Raw genomic sequence first — 18285 nt, 5'->3', positions numbered from 1 at the left:
TTTGTCTTGTTATTGTTTTTTTCCACCCCCCCTTTTTATTTTTCTACTGCTGATTGTTTTTTCATTCCCTGCGACCCTACTGAGGATAAGCGGCGCAGAAAATGGATGGATGTCGTTTCACTATATTGTTTACTGTTTATATTGTTGCACTTAGTGTACGATAAATATGTTGTTGGTGAGGTGTAATCAATATTACAATTTTCTATATCACAACTATACCTGTCTGTCTTTCTCTATTCAAATACTGCTCAGATAATTTTAAATTATTTGACATACAACAACTTATTTTTAAAGTAACGGAAACGGTTACTTTTGCTATAGAGTAATTCAGTTACTAACACAGTTACTTTTTGTAAGAAGTAGTGAATACCTTTAACGAATTACTTTTTATAGTAACGTGCCCAACACTACTTAGTAAGGGCAATAATTAATAAGGGGAGCAATTGGCTGAGTTCGACCGGTATGCAAGGTGAAAATTCATGTCAAGAGTTAAGCAAAAGAAGCACATTTTTCCATTTCCGCCCTTCTTCTTTTACTTTAACGGGTATTCGTTATCCACTTCCGGTTAAGTGGGCGAGGGGGGTTAGGGTTCCGTGGGCTTGATGGGATCCGAAAGTCATCCTGGAGTGGCAAACAGGACTTGAGCCCGAACGATTTTGGACCGAACAAGACCGACTTTGCGTCAAATTGTGAGCGCAAGAAAAACACCCAGGTGAGTTGCATACACCTGGAAAAGAATAAGGGTGAGTTGGAAGTCTTTTCCTCATTAAACAAACACTCAAGCACCTGCTGTCACGTAATTAGGATTCGAACATCCCTAAATGGCGACTTTTTGACTATTGGAACCGAACTCTAGTTCGCCCCAAATGGGGAACCACATGGAGCGGTTGACTTACGCCGAGGTTCCGACCGTGGACCCTCACGGCGTGGACCGGGACGAGGGACCTCGTATCGGCGTTTCGTACATTTTCTCCGGTGGGGACGACGATGACGACCAACAACAAATTGATGGCGGCGGGGCGTCGGATGGGACCCAGCCGAACGCGAACGCGGAAGAAAGACCGTTCGACCCACGCGAGGAGGTCGAATGCGCCGTGTACAAACTGGACGAGTGCGTGTACGAGAAAAGCCGCCGCTCGTCCACTTTGGAGGTTTATTCGCCGGAGAACCTGCTCAACAAGTGCCGGGCTGGCGACCTGGTGGAGTTTGTGGCCGGGGGGCAGTACCCTCATTGGGCGGTCTACGTGGGTGACTTCCAGGTGGTTCACCTGCACCGCGCCGAGGTGAAAAGCGCCTTTCTGACGGACGCCGGCCGGGGGAGACGGTGTCGGATTGTTAACGAGCGCTACAAATTCCGGCCTCGAGACCCGGACGCCGTGGTTCAGAGCGCCCTGGAGCAGGTCATAAAAACTAAACTATTTGAGCATTTTAGTTCCAAGGTTTTCGTAACCTCCAATTTGATGTTTACATTTTCACAGTCCACTTTATGATTTGATAGTACAGAAGTACTAAAAATAATTATGCAGAAGTTTTGTCTGTTGGGGCGGCATTAGCTCAGGGAGAGCGCTCGTCTTGGGATCAAGAGATCGCAGGTTCGAATCCCGGCTCCTCCGTGTTACATGTCGAAGTGTCCTTGGGTAAGACACTGAACCCCTAATGCCCCCAATAAGCAGGTTGGCGCCTTGCATGCCTGCACGGCCGCTGTTGGTGTGTGAGTGTGTGCGAATGGGTAAATGTGAAACACATTGTAAAGCGCTTTGGGAAGTCGTCATTGACTTGAAAAGCGCTATATTAATGCAGATCACTTCATTTAAAGAAATGATTCAGCCTGAAAACAATTTTGGCGGGTTTTACTTTATAATGGAGTACTTGTCCTTTTAATAATGCTAATAATTAATGGATGGTAGCGCCAATTGAAAAAAATAACCCTATGTTGAAAAATAGTCAGAAACTCGTCAGACATTTTTTCCTCGATGTTCACAGAAAAAGCTAAACGGGCCAGAAAATATCAAATATTCTTTTTAAAGGCTAATAATAATTTTGCTATATTACGTGGGTTTCCTCCGGGCACTCCAGTTTCTTCCCACATTTCAAAGACATGCATTTCAGGTGGATTGGCCGGTCCAAATTGTCCATAGGTGTGAATGAGCGAGCGAGTTGTCTGTCCCTGTGTGCCCTGCGATTGGCTGGCAACCAGTTCAGAGTGTCCCCTGCCCACTGCCCGATGATTGCTGGGATGGGCTCCAGCACCCCAGCGACCCTACTGAGGATAAGCGGTGCAGCTAATGAGCTGAGATGGGAGACACGCAACTATTTGTGTCATCAACAAGTCCAAATAACTTTTTCTTTCTAATGCTGTTGCTATGACTAAACGGAATTAAAAGGCGTTTTAGTTCAAGTCATAGGAACTAAAATTTTTGAATTTCTTCAATGATACACAAAGCGTTGAGCTCTTGTAAATATGACACTTCTGAATTTGTTATTATTATTTTTTTACTTTTATTATTTTGCTAATGAACAACCTCTCAATTATTATTTTTATTAACTTCAATATTAGAATTATTAATATTCTAAATTACATGGTTTAACTGTTTGCATGCATTCAAAAAGTAGGAGTAATTTTGTGCAACTATTGTTTTCAAAATTGAACAGTTTTTCCGCATTAGTCTCAAACTAATTGTCAATAATTCCATTTTGCATAAGGTTAACTAAATGAACAATTTTTAAATTTGAACAACATGTTATCTGTCATGTTTTACAAAAATGCTGTACTTATTTACGTGAATTGAAAATTATTCCTAGTTGTTGTTGAGCAGCTTCATTCAGGAAAAAGTAGTATTTTGGAGCCCTAAATAATACTTTGCTTCTATCTTGTGGCATCAACTTTTCAAGGACTTACATTAAAGTGAGAATATGAGCTCCATTTAGTTAAAAAAAATGTGACTCTTAGGTATTTTGTAGCATCCTTATGTTTAATTTTGACAGAAGTAGTGCTTTGCTGCCATTGTGTTGTGAGTGCTATCTTTGCTATGGAACTATTCTCACACGAGTTGGTTTATTTCATAATTGTGAGGCTTCACTGCCCAATTTTGACTCCATTGAAGTAACTTGAGGATCTTCACACAAGGATGACTAGCTTATTCTGCCATATGTTCCACCGCTATGCCTCAGGTGGGCCTGAAGGACCAGCAGCTGATCTGGCGTAATTCGGAGGGCTTTGCCGCCTGGTGCCGCTTCGGCCGCAGGGAGTTGAAGGCGGGCGGCGAGCTGCAAGACTGCGGTCGACATCAACATTACACACTGCACGTCATGCTGGGCGACCACAAATACTCTCACGCAATGGAGTTCAACAGCCTGGAGGACGTGATCGCTGAGAAAAGACGAGGGGACTACCTGGGTAGGACCGCCTTCCTCCGGGAACTGTCTGCCCACCTCAGGACTGAGACAGGAAAACGCTGATGCTGACATTCATTCCTGTTTCCATATTTTAGTGCCTTGAACTCTTGAATGTCTTGCCATAAAGTTTTCTTTCAAAAAAGCAGAATCAAAATCCATCTTTTGACACAGCTTGCTAACAACCTGTGTAAACAGAAGCAACTCATTGTACACAAAAATCACTCTCCAGGTCAAGCCCTGCCTTTTTAAAGCCACAAAATACTAATATTAAATGGCTATTAATGTGGACCTTACAGTGGCTAATTGAATAAAATATGCATTTTATTACAGCACTGTCTTGTAGAATATACCGTATTTAACCGACTATAGGCACACCTGATTGTAAGGCACACCCTCAACATTCTTTTGAGACTTCTTTTCATATATTAAGTGCAACGGATTATAAGTTTCATCAAATAAAACTGCATTAAGAACAAGGTTTGCATTGAAACAAAACCACCTCAGAAAATAAGTCTTATTTCATAAAACATGAATACTGGAAAATTTGTTCTTTGCAACTCAATTAACTTGATTCATTCATAAATGGTTGACATATGTAAAAGAATTCCATTGTTCTGCATTCTTGATTTTATTTACTGTATTTCAGATCTATAAAACTTAAGCGCACTTTTGAATTTCTAGCAAATTTTAAGTGGCCTTATATTTCGGTAAATAAGGTATACAGTTTTTCTTTTTAGACAGGATAGACATTTTAAAGTTGACATCAACTGGTCAATTTTGGAGTATAAGTGCTTTATACCCATACTGGTTACTCTAACTACTCAAATGATTGTAATTTACCTTCTGGCTTAGCATGTATTTGTATTTATTTAAATATGCTCAAAATGTAAATACGAGTTATACGCCCACTCGTTGTTTTTCCAAGGTTGCATCATTTTAGGATAACATAGAAATAGATGTATCACAAATGGAACTAAAGTAGCTCCTTGAAAGACGGGTGACATGGAAACAAAAGTTTTACAACAATTACACCGCCTCTTAGCTAAAACGGATGCAATTGTATTTTTGCTTGCATTGTGAAATGTTGCCAAAGTATTTCTTGAAGAAAGTCATGGAAGTTGTTACTAAGACTGTTGTTTCGTTGTATGTAGCGGAAAAGAAAACATTTCAAATTGAACTATTGCCCCTCAAGAGTTATGTGAAAGTTTGATTGTGTGAGCGTGTTTTATTCTTTTTTTTGTTGTAAAACTAAGCACCTCGGTGCGATTTACAACATTAATATTTTTTACACAACTGAGGGAAAAAAATTTGCTCTACTGTATTTTTCTTGAAAATGAAAGCAAAATGTTCACGTGTGATGTAAGCCATTGACGTCAAACTTTATTAATCAAGGAGAAAAAGATTTTCTGAAAGGGCATATTTTGAAATGGCAAAAATAGCAAAACACTCAATGAAAATAGAGTGTGAATATGTGTGACAAAATATGAAAAATAGCCAAAGACTATAAAGTTGTTGACCCAAAGAGAATGACCAAAAAATCCTTTGTATGTAAAGAATGTTTTTGAAGTAGTTGCCCTTTCTTTGCAACGGCTGTGCCAAGCTCTCTTGACTCCTGCTTTGGGATTATTTGTAGCCCCGCCTCGTCAGGTGGCTTTTGGAGTGAGGTGTTGCCTTGGCAACGGCTGATGCAGGACGGGGGCCTCGGCAAAGGACAAAAGCCCTTTTTTATTGCGTCCGTCTGCACTCGTGAGTGCAATAAGGCAGCCTCCGCGTAGCAACCTGCACCTTTTTCCATCTGTAAACATCCTCACGCGAAAGGTCCCAGGTTCAAGACCGAGCGGAAACATATGTTGGCCTGGAGAGGGATGGGCACTGTCAGGCTGTACTTGGCCGAGACACTCCACAGGAAATGGTGCCCCCACAACCCTAGGGGTTAAGGGATCCAACCAATCAACCAACCAAACACTGCTTGACCTGTACAACGTGCTTGATTTTACGATGTGACTATAATTTTGTAACTTAATTGTAGCGATTATTGGGGTCAATTACCGTATTTTCACGACCATAAGGCGCACCGGGTTATAGGGCGCACCCCCCAAAAATAGTTTTTGGTCCTATATTTTCCATACATAAGGCGCACCGGATTATAAGGCGCTACAATAGGAACGTCGACAAAACAGATATTTCAGTCAAACTTATTACCCCCTTAACATTCCGAAAGCTTGCAAAGAAGCCAATACGTGTCTCACACATGTACGGACACGGTGTCTGTACGATGTCACCAATCACTCAAATGCATCGTTCCACATATCATTTGGAAGGTTAAAGTCTTGGGATTCAAGAAATGCCAACCATTTCTTAGTTTCTATTTTATTTTTCGCTGGTAACTGTGTGGACAGCAAAGTAAGAATTTTATTGTGCAGGGAAACGTGGTTCTTTACTGTGCATATAACAATAAACACTTTGAATTGAATTTAGTTTAAAAATAGACTCATCACAGAAACATCAAGATCGTTCTAAAACAAGATACCGGGAAAATATAAAGCCGCATAGCTCACCTAAGTTCTCTGGCAGCCATCACGTTCAATAATGATACGCAACCACGGTCTTCTTACAACCGTGAGTGTAGTAAATCCAGGAGAGTAAAATATTTACAAATACAGAATAGTAAAAAATGTTTTCTCTAGGCCGTAGTGCAACCCAACGTGTGATTCACATTCATCTTTTTCGGCCAATTCCAGGCTTTGTTTTGCCCCGCTTTAGCCTATGCGGGCCTGTAAATGATGAAAAGGATCAGCCTCCTATACCCCCGAATAACTTCAGCCAATAGTGACCGATTCAAATGATGATTGACACATTGGTTAGGAAATGAAACGCTGGTGTATATATATCCCAACATACACTGCGGACTACTTCGCCTTCTGGGGAAAATCGAGTCGGCGGCTGCTTGCCTTAGTTGCAAGACTTTGCGACTGAATATTGATCCATATATAAGGCGCACTGTATTAGAAGGCGCATGGTCAGCTTTTGAAAAAAATAAAGGCTTTTAGGTGCGCCTTATAGTCGTGAAAATACGGTAATTGAATAATTAACCCGAATCCTCTTTACATATCTTAGAGCCCCGAGTATAACGACCAAAAACTTGGTCCCGATTGGTGAAGGGATAAAAATAACATTTTGATTGGTTGCCAGGTCCAAGGCAATTTCTTCCTGCCCTTTTGCAGAAACGGTGCATCACTTTGGTTGAAGAACTATTCGTAAAAAAAAAAAAGCTACTACTCCGGGCTTGGGTAATGGAGTGAAAAAAGTTCTTTGTCACAAAGCAGTGAGGTAAAAGCAACTAAGAATCCCTTATTAAATGTTTTAAAGGAAAAGGTTACAATAACCCCCCCCTCAAAACAAACTAATTCCAAATACAGGGACATTACCTTGTAGACCATATAAGAGCCTCAAAACAACAACTGTAATTGCTCGTTTATCGCAGTTAGGTCCAGCACCATCTGTGATTTACAAAAATCCGCAGTGTAGCCTCCCCCATTTTTAACATATGCTTTATTGGCCTCTTGTTGCAGCAATAGCCAAATAGAGATTCTAAATTGCAGCCGCACTGGTGCTGTTCATTTTATGCGAAGAGTACGGTGAGAAAAAAGACATACCACAAATGACATATTTTGCTTTCTTGACTCTCCCGCTCTCAGCAATAGTAGACTAGGGATTATAAATTGCCACCAAAACAGCAAAGTACATTTTAGGCAGGCCTCAACTGCACACATCAGTGGCCTGAACCACAAAAATAGTGCGCTCCGCCGGTCCTTGCTCTCAGAAATAGTTGATGGGGCATAATTGGTTACGGCCACAACCCTGACTTTCATTTTAGGTGGGCCAGAACAGTACACCTCCAAACAAAAGTGCCTTCTGCAGGGTCCCATGTGCAGCAATATGTGATTGAGGATAACAGATCGTGGGCGCACCAGTGCAATTCACTTCATGGAAATAAGTACAATGAAAGAGCCTCCAGGCCTGACAAATGTGGCTTCTTACGCCCCACTAACAGGAATATGTGATCAGGGATAATGGATCCCTGAATATTTTTTTAACCCATGATGCAATGCGAGGTCGAAAGGGATTACAGTATTTTCTTATACATGACAGTTAAGAATAAATCTGAATCATCAAAGGAACCTAAACTACTCATATTGGGCATATTATCGATCCATCCATTATCTGCACCGCTTATCCTCAGTAGGGTCGCGGGGGTGCTGGAGCCCATCCCAGCCATCCTCGGGCAGTGGGCAGGGGACACCCTGAACTGGTTGCCAACCAATCGCAGAGCACACAGGGAGAGACAATTGGCTCGCTCATTCACACCAAGGGACAATTTGGACTGGCCAATTAACCTGACATGCATGTTTTTGGAATATGGGAGGAAACTGGAGTGCCCGAAGGAAACCCACGCAAGCACGGGGAGAACATGCAAACTCCACACAGGACGTTCGATCTCATGACCTCAGAACTGTGCCACTGCCGTGCTACCCTAGGCATATTAATTTTCATCAAATTTAAAAAATGCATAAAATCAATGTTCGTATTAGGTTAACCAACAAAAGATTCAACATCACAAGTTCAAATGTGAAAATAATTGTTCCAGTTGCATCAAAATACACAATATCATAAGATGGATATCACATGTGTTGTAGTGACAAGAGATATCAAGTCAGTCAAAAGAAATTTCTTCTTGATGCACTAAATAAAAATCCCCTATTTTTCTTGAAAGATCATTCGAATTGCACCCTCTAATCCGGGGGCCGCAAACTTTTTTGACACAACGAGACCATAAAAGAACAAATGTTAAAAAAAAATTAGGGAGAGAGAGAAAGAGCCACAACATGTATTTTCGGACATAATTCAAGAAAACCGCTCTCCAGACAAAAGTTGTTTTTCAGCACTTTTTTTTTACTTAGTGATATTTAATGATTTGATGAAATCTATGAAATAATAATGTCAGAGCCTGTGTCCCATATCAATATAAATATACCACCTAAGATTTGTCTCTGTCCGCCAGTTAAGAGTGTTGAGGCTCAATTTGACTGTGATTTTTGTCCCAAATAATGGTTTTAAAATGAGATGCAAGCAAAGCTTTTTTGTGAAATACTGCAAACGAGGGTTCCACCGTGTTTACCTTTAATGCAGACAGCGCTGGGCGAGGAAAAAGAGTGCGTGCGCCCTGTGTATAGCTCCTTCCATTCCTACAACTCACACAATCAAATTGCTTCAGGTGCTTTGCAAGAGCTTTTGGGTAAAAGTTTGTTCTGTGGCTTTTCATCAAAAAATGTCTCAATCATGAATATAGGTTGTTTGATGAGCTTCCATATAAAGGATTATTTAGCAGTTTTCAGCCACGACGGGGTCTGTTGATGTGACACTTTGACTGTAAAGTCGTTAAAATTGTGTCCAATATAAACTGGACCGAACCCTTTGTTCATTAGTATTTTTTGGGCCGTGCATGTGCGACTATCGGCACTGCATGTGTCGATATATAAAATAATTATGCTAAATCATTTTAGCTACGATCCAGGGGCTATTTTGGGTTTGGAGCTTTTGGGGGTTCTGCGCACCCAGAGCAGGGTTGGGCAAACTACAGCCTTTTACAGAATTATTATAAAATAAATACTACAAAAATACAATAACAGTATTATTAAAAATACTATAAATATACTAGTATGGATATATTTCAAAAACAATCCTACAGTAATACTCCCGAAACCACCTGTGTAATACCATGCAAAGATACTGCCGGATAAATATTACTACAGAAATACTACAAAAAATACTACAAAAATACTTCTACAGAAGTATTACGACAGAAATTCTACAAAACTACTACAATCTACAATGGAAATTGTACAAAAATATTACTACAGAAATACTGCAAAAATACTATAAATAAATAATACAGCAAAAATGCAGAAATGCTACAAAAATGTGACTGCAGAAATCCTACAAAAAAAAAATACTAAAAAGAAATAGAACTACAGTACTACTACAAAACTTAATATCATTAGCGGTGCTAGGAATCAAATGGACTGAACCATTTTAGGGCAGTGGATTATTTCCAACGCTGCGTTGTTCATATTTTTGTTTTGTTTTACATGATTTTTTATTTATTCATATAGTTTTTCATATCATTTAAGCCTATTCTTATTACAAGAGTGTTTTAAAAATGTCATAGTTTTGAGGTTGCTTGGTTAGAATTTGGGGGTGCTTGAGCACCCCCAAAAACAGACTTGTTACGCCCTTGCTCGGGGCCATATGTACTCTTGAAAGGAGCCGTATATGGCTGGCGACCCCCTGCTCTAATCCCTTTCACACTGTGACCATTGTCCACAAAATCTCCTTTTTTTGCTTTGAGATTAAACCAAAAATCTACTGGTTTTCCTTCACCCCCCCCCCCAATTTTTGGGAACGCTTGCTGATGCTGTTTTATTTCCTACTAATATTTGCTCTGATATATTAGCCACACTTAGCTGGAGGATAAAACAAATAGGACATGTTTGGGTCGAGTGAGTCACCTTTTCTCTTTGCTGGCATAATCGTTCTACAAAGGTTTACAGGAAATGGCCAATCGCAAACTTTGACACTGGTGCTATTGAAAATCTGTTGTCGCACTGACATGTAGTTTATGTTTCAATATTAGCTTGTTAACGCACTGGCCATTGTAATGTCTATTTTTTGTCATTTATTTCAGTAAAATACTAATATATATATATATATATATATATATATATATACACACACAATTGTTATCTGTATCTTTATAGGATAATTTGGTTATTCCATATTTTTTTCAAATCCTGCAATAGTTTTGATGCACCAGAGACATTTTTTGTCATTGAAATACTCTCAGTGCCCGATGCCTGTAAAAAATGTGCCAAAAACATAGTGGTAAGCACTCTTTGAAGACATTTAAATCGTTACTAGGGATTAAAAGTTGCTATCATCAAAGTGTCTTTAGGGGACCGTGTTTATTATTTAACCAGTAGACATCATAGTTTAGTGTAGTGCAACCAGAAAACAAGTACTAAGAGCACAAAGAAGGATTACAAACCACTCAAAGTGACCAAAATGCACAATTTTACTTTTAACCCTTTTGCCCAACCATTTTTAGGTTTTTGGGTACCCGCAGCAGCTAGGTGGCGGACAATGTTATGTAAAATAAAGTATTTTAGAAATGCACATTTGTAGTATAGTTTGTGTATTTTTCCGTGTTATTGAGATCTTCTTTTTTTAAAAGAATAAAAACATTTGACCACTAGGAGGTGCCAAATAACACGCACTGCACCTTTTAAATAGGAATTATTGCTGGTGACGGCCAAGGCTCAACATGTAATACGAGTGAATATGGTATTTTTCATTTGAATACTTTTCCTAGATACGTCTTTGAACTTTAATTTAAAAAAAAACAATATATACTGAAATCGTTGGCCAGGAGGGGGAATGGGCGCTACCAGGCTGAACTTGCCCTAGGCACACCACAGGATATGGTGCCTCTGCGACCCGTGTGGTCAAGGAATCCAACCACTTAAATTGTGCAAACTACAAACTCTATATACATTTTCTGGAGGTTATCTAGACAATACAAAATTAATTGCCTGTGTTTTTTACTCTTTTAGCTAGCTATTAGCTCCTTTTTAGTTTTTTTACCTGAGTGTGAACTAAACATTACAATATTATTATCATTGATGTAATTATATTTGGCATTTGGCTTCTAAACCAAGTTACATACTGTATTTACTTTCTCCATAGTTTGCCTAAAATATTCCCGTTCCGACAAAAATGTTTTATATAGATGTTATATTGTATTAGTTATTTTGTTGTTGTTCTTGTGCGCTGTACCGTACAGCCCTTTGAGACTTTTTTTGTGATAAATGGATATAAAAATAAATATGACTTGACTGCAATATTTACCTGCGCTACCTCTCGAGCAGATAATTACAAAACGGCGATCTGCTACCACCAACTGACACATAAAGGTATTACAGTTACTTGAATGATAATTGCCAGCCATTAGAGACGTTTTGCAAATGATCATCAATTTTATACGTTTTTATGGAAAAAAAATAGAGTACAGTATTTAAGAGTAATTTTATAGATCCCTTTTCCGGGCACCACTTGCTCAACGTGTAGTTCGAAAATTCAACCACAGTTGATTTTGTCCTTTAAAATCAATTTATTGGACGGCAAATTCTCCAAACTCGCAATTCCTTCTTGTTTTTAAATTAATTTAGGAAAATAAAAGGCAAATAGTGCAAACACGGTTTCCTCATCGAAATGCCTTAAAATACCCATAGCGACAAAATGGCGACGCCGACGGCCATTTTGAGGGACAGCTGGACGGACGAGGCGCCATTACACAAATCGGTGTCGCAACACTGGAAAGAAGCGCTGTAGCCGTTGCCGAATATGTCGCCGGTCAACTCGCTGCCGCATATATCTGTGTCAATGCAGCCTCGGATGTGGAGAGTCAAGTCGCCCGTAGAGTTGAACTCTGAGAAGAAAATTACAAGTAAGTAAAATAGGAAACTGTTGAATGAACACAATTCCAAGTAGTTCTCCTTACGTGCATTTCCTCGATAGCAGCTCTGAGTGGCGCTACATTCCACTTGTGCGTTAAACAGACAAAGTGTGCTGATTCCCACACACTGGCGGCAGGTCAGGCAGTTTACTGTTCCGTTTGGACAGATCGCAGCAATAAGACCGTTAATACATTTTGGAGCTCAAAAGAATCTCAATCGGGGCTTTTCTAGTCAATACTGTAATCCCTCACTAAAATATTCCGCGATCCATTATCCCTGATTGCATTTAGGGCAAATTTATGTCAGGCCTAGTACCTCTTTTTTGCCATTCTGTCCACCTAATAAATAGTGATCTGAACTTGTGTGGCTGCGATTCGTTATCCCTGGTCGCATATTGCTGGAAGTGGAGGCCAGCAGGGTGCATTTTTGTCAAGCGTGGTGGTTCTTTAATGCCACAGAAACACATGTCAACAGAGCGCACATTTATTGGAGCTGGTTGCTCTTCTTTTCTGTTCTGTCCGCCCCAAATTTAACTCGCTTGATGGGCTGTGATCAATTATCCCTGATGACATATCGCTGCGAGCAAGGGCAGGCAGATCACATTTTTGTTGGGCCTGGCAGCTCTTTTTTTTTTTTTTTGCTGTTTTGTCCAACCAAAAAGTGAACTGCACTAGGGTGGCTGAGGTCCATTATCTAAGATCGCTAGTTGCCGCAACCAGGAACCGGCAGAGCGCACTTTTTATTGAGCATCGTGTTTCTTTTTTTTTGCCACTATTTCTGCCCAACACCGAACTGCACTCGTTTGCCACAATGTTTCATCCCTGATTGCATATTGCTGCGCACTTTTGTCAGGCCTGGCAACATTTTTTTTTTTTTTTTGCCGTTATTGCCGCCTAGCATGAAGTACACCCGAGCAGTGGTCTGATGCCAAAAACAATACCGGTACCATGAGTAAATAAAATGTATTATTCACTCCAAAATATGTATGACTATTTTAAAGAACATACTATTTTTTGTTAATCTTTAATATATTTATGTCAATTAAGCATTTGTTTATTTTTAGATTTTTGGTTGTACATACTAGACAAAAGTAGGCAGTCAATACGGGTATGTTTATCATCCCAAGTACCGATAGCTTTCTAAAGGATGGTATCATGATACTGACGCCTCATTTCTAAAAATAATGAACTGTTTTACACCAAAACATTAGTGAGCTTATACATTAGCTGAAGGATTTGAATCAGGAATAACTACAAACTATCAGCATAAATAAATCAAAACCAAATCTGAATCACATGTATATGTTGAGCTAAAGCTAACATGCTAATCAATTAAAATTCTTACCTGCTACCAGCATGGTAGCAATGATAATTGTGCTTTTCCAATAGTTGTTCATGGCGATGCTGTGATCAGAGTTGGCAGATGATAAAATGTTAGCAATTTATGCTAACGAAAGCACTTGAAGACAAGAGTGACGTCAGTAAAAATGTGGCCCTTCAAGTTTAAGTCCATCAGGCGTCACTACAAAAAACAGGTGTGGTCTTGTGAGTCAAGTAGCGTTTGATTATTTTTTGAAAGAAATGGGGAAGTTGCTTTTAAAAAGGTTTTTTTTTTGCCTTACTATATCCTTGATGTGATTTTTTTTTCCTTAATATGTATTTATTACTTTTAATTGTTTTGTTTTTTTTACCTTCTCCTTTATTTATATTTTATGCCAATTCCTCGGCCTTACTCCTATTTATCTATTTATTATGCTCAATGACATTTGCTCCAATACTTTTTTGTTACCTTTAGTACAAGCATGTCCAAAGTCCGGCCTGAGTGCCAGTTATGGCCTGCGATCAAATTTTTAATGGCCCCGGGCCTCTCATAAAATTAATAATATCTGGCCAGCCAGTAAATTTAACTCCTGTATTAAGGAAAAAAAGCTTGCACCGCTAAGGCACTTGGCCGCGCTCACCCTACCCCTCCACTCTGTTGGGCTTCTCAGGGCAGACGCCCGGCCCATGCCCCAGCCTTCTATGTATCCTTCCCAGCTGCGAGAGCCACGATACACACGGGCGACCCACTCGGCGGGTCCAGCCTCTCGGATCTCTAATGGAAAAGATTGGATGAGCTGGGTCCTCCGGCGGGAACCGCGCCACGTGTCTGTAAAAACCAGCTGGCGCTCCTGAATCTGGCATGTAACACGTCCCATCTGCGCCCTGTCGAGCACCTGTTGGGCCCTTGGTGAGCGACCAGACTTCACAAGAGTAAAGCAAGGTCGATAAGACCAGAACCTGAACGAGCGTTGCAGAATTTTGTCCTTTAACTCTACTAGGTCCTAATATAATATGATACAAACTCATACTGTACATTAATATAATTTAATTATCAATGTTTTTATGTTTGTTTGGATTCATTAGATCTATGTTGAAATCTCCACCGATGAATAGTGTTTTGTTGCCTATTGTTGAATATGTTTTTTCAGTCCAGTTTGTGAAGGTTTCAAGATTTGAGCCCGGTGATCTATACACAAAACTGATAACATTTCTCCTTTTTTTCATTTATAATTTCTATCGTAAGACATTCAAGTAATTCATCGATTACAAATGACACGTTTTGTATTATCTTCGATTTGAATATTTTGTGCACGTATATGGCTACTCCTCCTCCTATTTTGTTTGTTCTATTTACATAGTTCTAATTGTAATCGTTTAATTCAAAATGAATACTCCTTTCCTCACTGAACCACGTTTCAGAAACTGCAATCACACTAAACGGGTTCTCAAATTGCTGTAAGCATTCTGTGATGTCATCAAAATGTGTGTACATGCTTCCACTGTTAAAGTGTATTATTGAGAATTTCCCTTCAGATTTAACAAAAGTATTATATTCATTTCCAGTATCTCATCAGCCGTACCGCTTATCCTCATTAGGGTCGCGGGGGGGCTGGAGCCCATCCCAGCCATCTCCGGGCAGTGGGCAGGGGACACCCTGAATTGGTTGCCAGCCAATTGCAGGGCACACAGGGACAGACAACTCACTCGCTCATTCACACCTATGGACAATTTGGACCGGCCAATTCACCTGGAATGCATGTTTTTGGAATGTGGGAGGAAACCGGAGTGCCCGGAGGAAACCCACGCAAGCACGGGGAGAACATACAAACTCCGCACAGGAAGTCTGGAGCTGGATTTGAACCCACGACAGGTTCCCATGACATGAACTGTGCCGCACAAGCGCTAACCACTGCGCCGCCGTGCTCATTTCCAGTATAATACAGTAAAACTCGGATAAGTCGGACTCGCATAAGTCGGATTCTCGGATAAGTCGGACAAATTGCGTGGAACGTTTGTTCTCTAGGCTTTTCTGTAGTATTACACCTCCCATAAATCGGATTTTATAAGTCGGATCCTCGCCTAAGTCGGATGGATTTTTCCGTACAATTGACCCTTTTTAATGGTTTTCGCCTCTGATAAGTCGGATCGGTATCAGGTCGCCTAGGACATCTCCCAAATGCTCTAAATTTCAGCCTCCAGTGGCAGTAAGCGATGGAATTTTCCGGGAAGATTTTCACTCCTCACAGATTTTCCGGGAAGATTTTCACCCCTCCCAGATTTTCCGGGAAGATTTCTTGATGTGACGTGGCGTTCCGTGATTGGCAGAGGCTATTCATCAAACTCCTCCTCAGTGTTGAATGATAGCACTCTCAATCACAGCACGCGGTCATAGAACAAAGCCTCGTAATCATAATCCCATTGTTTCTTATTACAGTAGTGCTAGCATTCAAATTGAATTTGTGTGAATTTCTTTGGACTTCCTTGCGGTCTGTGCGGTCTACGGTGTGGCGATGGCCTCAAGTTCTAAAACCAAAGGCAGGAGTCTCAAGACTAGAACGTATGAAGAAAAGCTCGCTATCATTGAATTCCAAGAAAAGAATCAGCACATGAAGCAAAAAGACATCGCGGCGAAGTTTGGAATGAGCCCTCAAACTTTGAGCGACATTCTGAAAAGCAAGTATGCACTTTTCTAAGAGTTAAATTTCTTCTTAGTTCGAAATTTTGCGACCTCGGATAAGTCGGATCCTCGGATAAGTCGGATGAAAATGACCGGTCCATCTGGATCCGACTTATCCGAGTTTTACTGTATTTGCAATTGTACGAGCTAGTTGATCGAAATTTGTGGTCAGGATCGAATTCATCTAATTTTGAATTATTGGAGTAGTTCCGGTAGATCATGGCCTAATATGATAGATTTTTTTTATCGTGATCTGTAATAAAAACATTAATATACTATGAAAAAATACACTATCATACCATTGTTCAATTTTATTTAAAAAATAGTTAAATAAATGTGTGTTTGTTTTACATGGTGGAATTCATGCCTAGTATTTGCCACCATGTTAGTATGGCATTCAGCTACTACGCAGTGATCATTTGGCACTGTTTTTCGTTCGCATTCGACAGTACAGTCCCCTCTAGTGGTCAAATATTTAACACTGCGGCTTTAAACTCATTTGTTTCTACTATCATTTGTGCTTGTTGTGCATTGGGGCTATCTAGTGGCTCATTGTGATCGCTGCAGTATACGTGTAGGAAAATATAGCTTTACGCCCCAAAATTGAAGCAAATATTTGCTTTCTGACATTATGTGTAACACAAAACTACTGTACACTATTTAAATTTTTGATCACCCACGATTTATTGTCTTGTTAAACGTGTATTGACTCGAATTTGCCAGTTTTTGTTTAATAATTTAGTTTTGTAAATGTAGGATTTAGCAATCTCTTACTTTAAAGTGACACACAATGCAACAAAATGATTTATTGAATATGAATAACAACAATTCCAAGTGTATATGAGCCCTTCCTCACATCAATAACACGCATGGTAATGTATCGGAGACATTGGAAAATTAGCCCAAGTTGGTAGGCGTGTTTTGTTTGTTGATGCCCTGCAACATCCATTGCAGCCTGGCCATCCTTGGAGTGGGATTACCTCATTTGCGGCCCCATCCTAAAGTTTTTTTTTTATTTTTTTAAATTCCCTCATGCTGAGGGTTTGAGTTTTTCCTTGCCCTCGTGTAAGTTACAGGGGATGGTGTAAGAGTAGACTGTACAGCCCTTTGAGACTTCTTGTGATTAAGGGCTATACAAATAAATATACTTGACATTACCCCCGCCAAAACGACGCATTAATTAGTATTTAAAACATCATTTCTGACAGAAAATAATCTATTTTAAGTCTTAATGTAATCATGTAGATTTTCTGATTATGTTGTGAATACTGGAATTTCCATGTTCAAAGTCATTGCTTTTTACGCCACAAAATTGAAAACAAAAACTTTTCTTATATGAATAAAATTAAACTGCTGTGAATTCTCATTTTCATTTTAGATCATCAAACGGCCACATCAGCATTGCCCCATAAAGGTATGATTTTCTTTTTAATCTAACCCGTTATGGGGGGGAACGATTGAAAACACTGCCGCCACCTAGTGGTTTATTGATTACTGCAATTTACATTAAGGAAAGTGTTTTACGCCGCAAAATAAAAATAAAAAACACTCATAGAAAACACTAAATGACTATGAAATTTCAATTTCTAATCAAGCGCAGCCACCTTTGCATTACTTTCATTTTAACTCATTGACTTGAACTTGTTTTATCATATTATACATTCAACAGAAAAACACATGTATTAATCTAGATTGAATCTTTAAATGTAACAGTATAAACGGCATTGTGAAATCTTAAATGTACATAGCTGCATCAGAACTATCAAACCTTAGAAAATAACAGTACTTTTACATTTGCCTGAATTTTCAGACGTAATGAAGTTATCATACAATGTAACTAACCATGTTTTACCACTGTATGATGTCGTGAAACCAAAAACAATTGCTAAAAGCACAAGTAAGAATACGGAGGCTCAATTGACAAAACCATCTGTTTTCCCAGCCTTTGAGGTTTTTGGGTATCTGTAGTAGAAATAATTATGCAAAATAAAAATATGATTTAAGAAATATACATGGACTATCAATGAATAGGGATTTTTTTTACCATTAGCAGGCACCAAATATACATTGTCCATTTAAAGTCCTAGTTCCACAGGAAGCAACAAGATGGCAGACACTATGTAAAAGAAACAAAATTGTATGACCTATACTTATATTATATTATATATATATATATATATATATATATATATATATATATATATATATATTTTGAATTGTATTCAAATACCAGTTTTATGTAACTAGGAGGCAAATATTACACACTGTCCCTTTAACAAGGGTAAAAACACATCGTGAGTACATAATGACTGAGGCA

At 39.4% G+C, this 18285-nt stretch overlaps 2 protein-coding genes across 3 annotated transcripts; one reads left to right on the top strand and one right to left on the bottom strand.

The window, feature by feature from the left end:
- The first annotated feature begins 561 nt into the window (after nt 1-561).
- On the top strand, nt 562-4589 carry LOC148370975 (protein LRATD2-like). 2 transcript variants are annotated; one of them, XM_088328813.1, is made up of 3 exons: nt 562-743; nt 857-1400; nt 3172-4589. In XM_088328813.1, exons 2-3 carry the CDS (start codon nt 867-869, stop codon nt 3457-3459), a joined length of 822 nt encoding a protein of 273 aa, XP_088184939.1. In that variant the 5' UTR covers nt 562-743; nt 857-866; the 3' UTR covers nt 3460-4589. The 2 variants fall into 2 exon arrangements, with proteins under 2 accessions (XP_088184939.1, XP_088184940.1); XM_088328814.1 differs by having other exon boundaries at nt 570-712.
- A 7014-nt stretch (nt 4590-11603) lies between these two features.
- Nucleotides 11604-13470, bottom strand: LOC148370974 (uncharacterized). The gene is made up of 3 exons (XM_088328815.1): nt 13314-13470; nt 12014-12118; nt 11604-11941 (listed from the first exon to the last, which is right to left on the bottom strand). Exons 1-3 carry the CDS (start codon nt 13363-13365, stop codon nt 11730-11732), a joined length of 369 nt encoding a protein of 122 aa, XP_088184941.1. The 5' UTR covers nt 13366-13470; the 3' UTR covers nt 11604-11729.
- Between the last annotated feature and the right edge of the window lie 4815 nt (nt 13471-18285).

This window comes from Urocampus carinirostris, chromosome 2 (assembly GCF_059441175.1).
Source record: "Urocampus carinirostris isolate Australia breed hairy pipefish chromosome 2, RoL_Ucar_1.0, whole genome shotgun sequence".
Taxonomy (NCBI): Eukaryota; Metazoa; Chordata; class Actinopteri; order Syngnathiformes; family Syngnathidae; genus Urocampus; species Urocampus carinirostris.
Note: the sequence above shows the minus strand (reverse complement) of the source record. Positions and strands in the feature narration are given on the sequence as shown.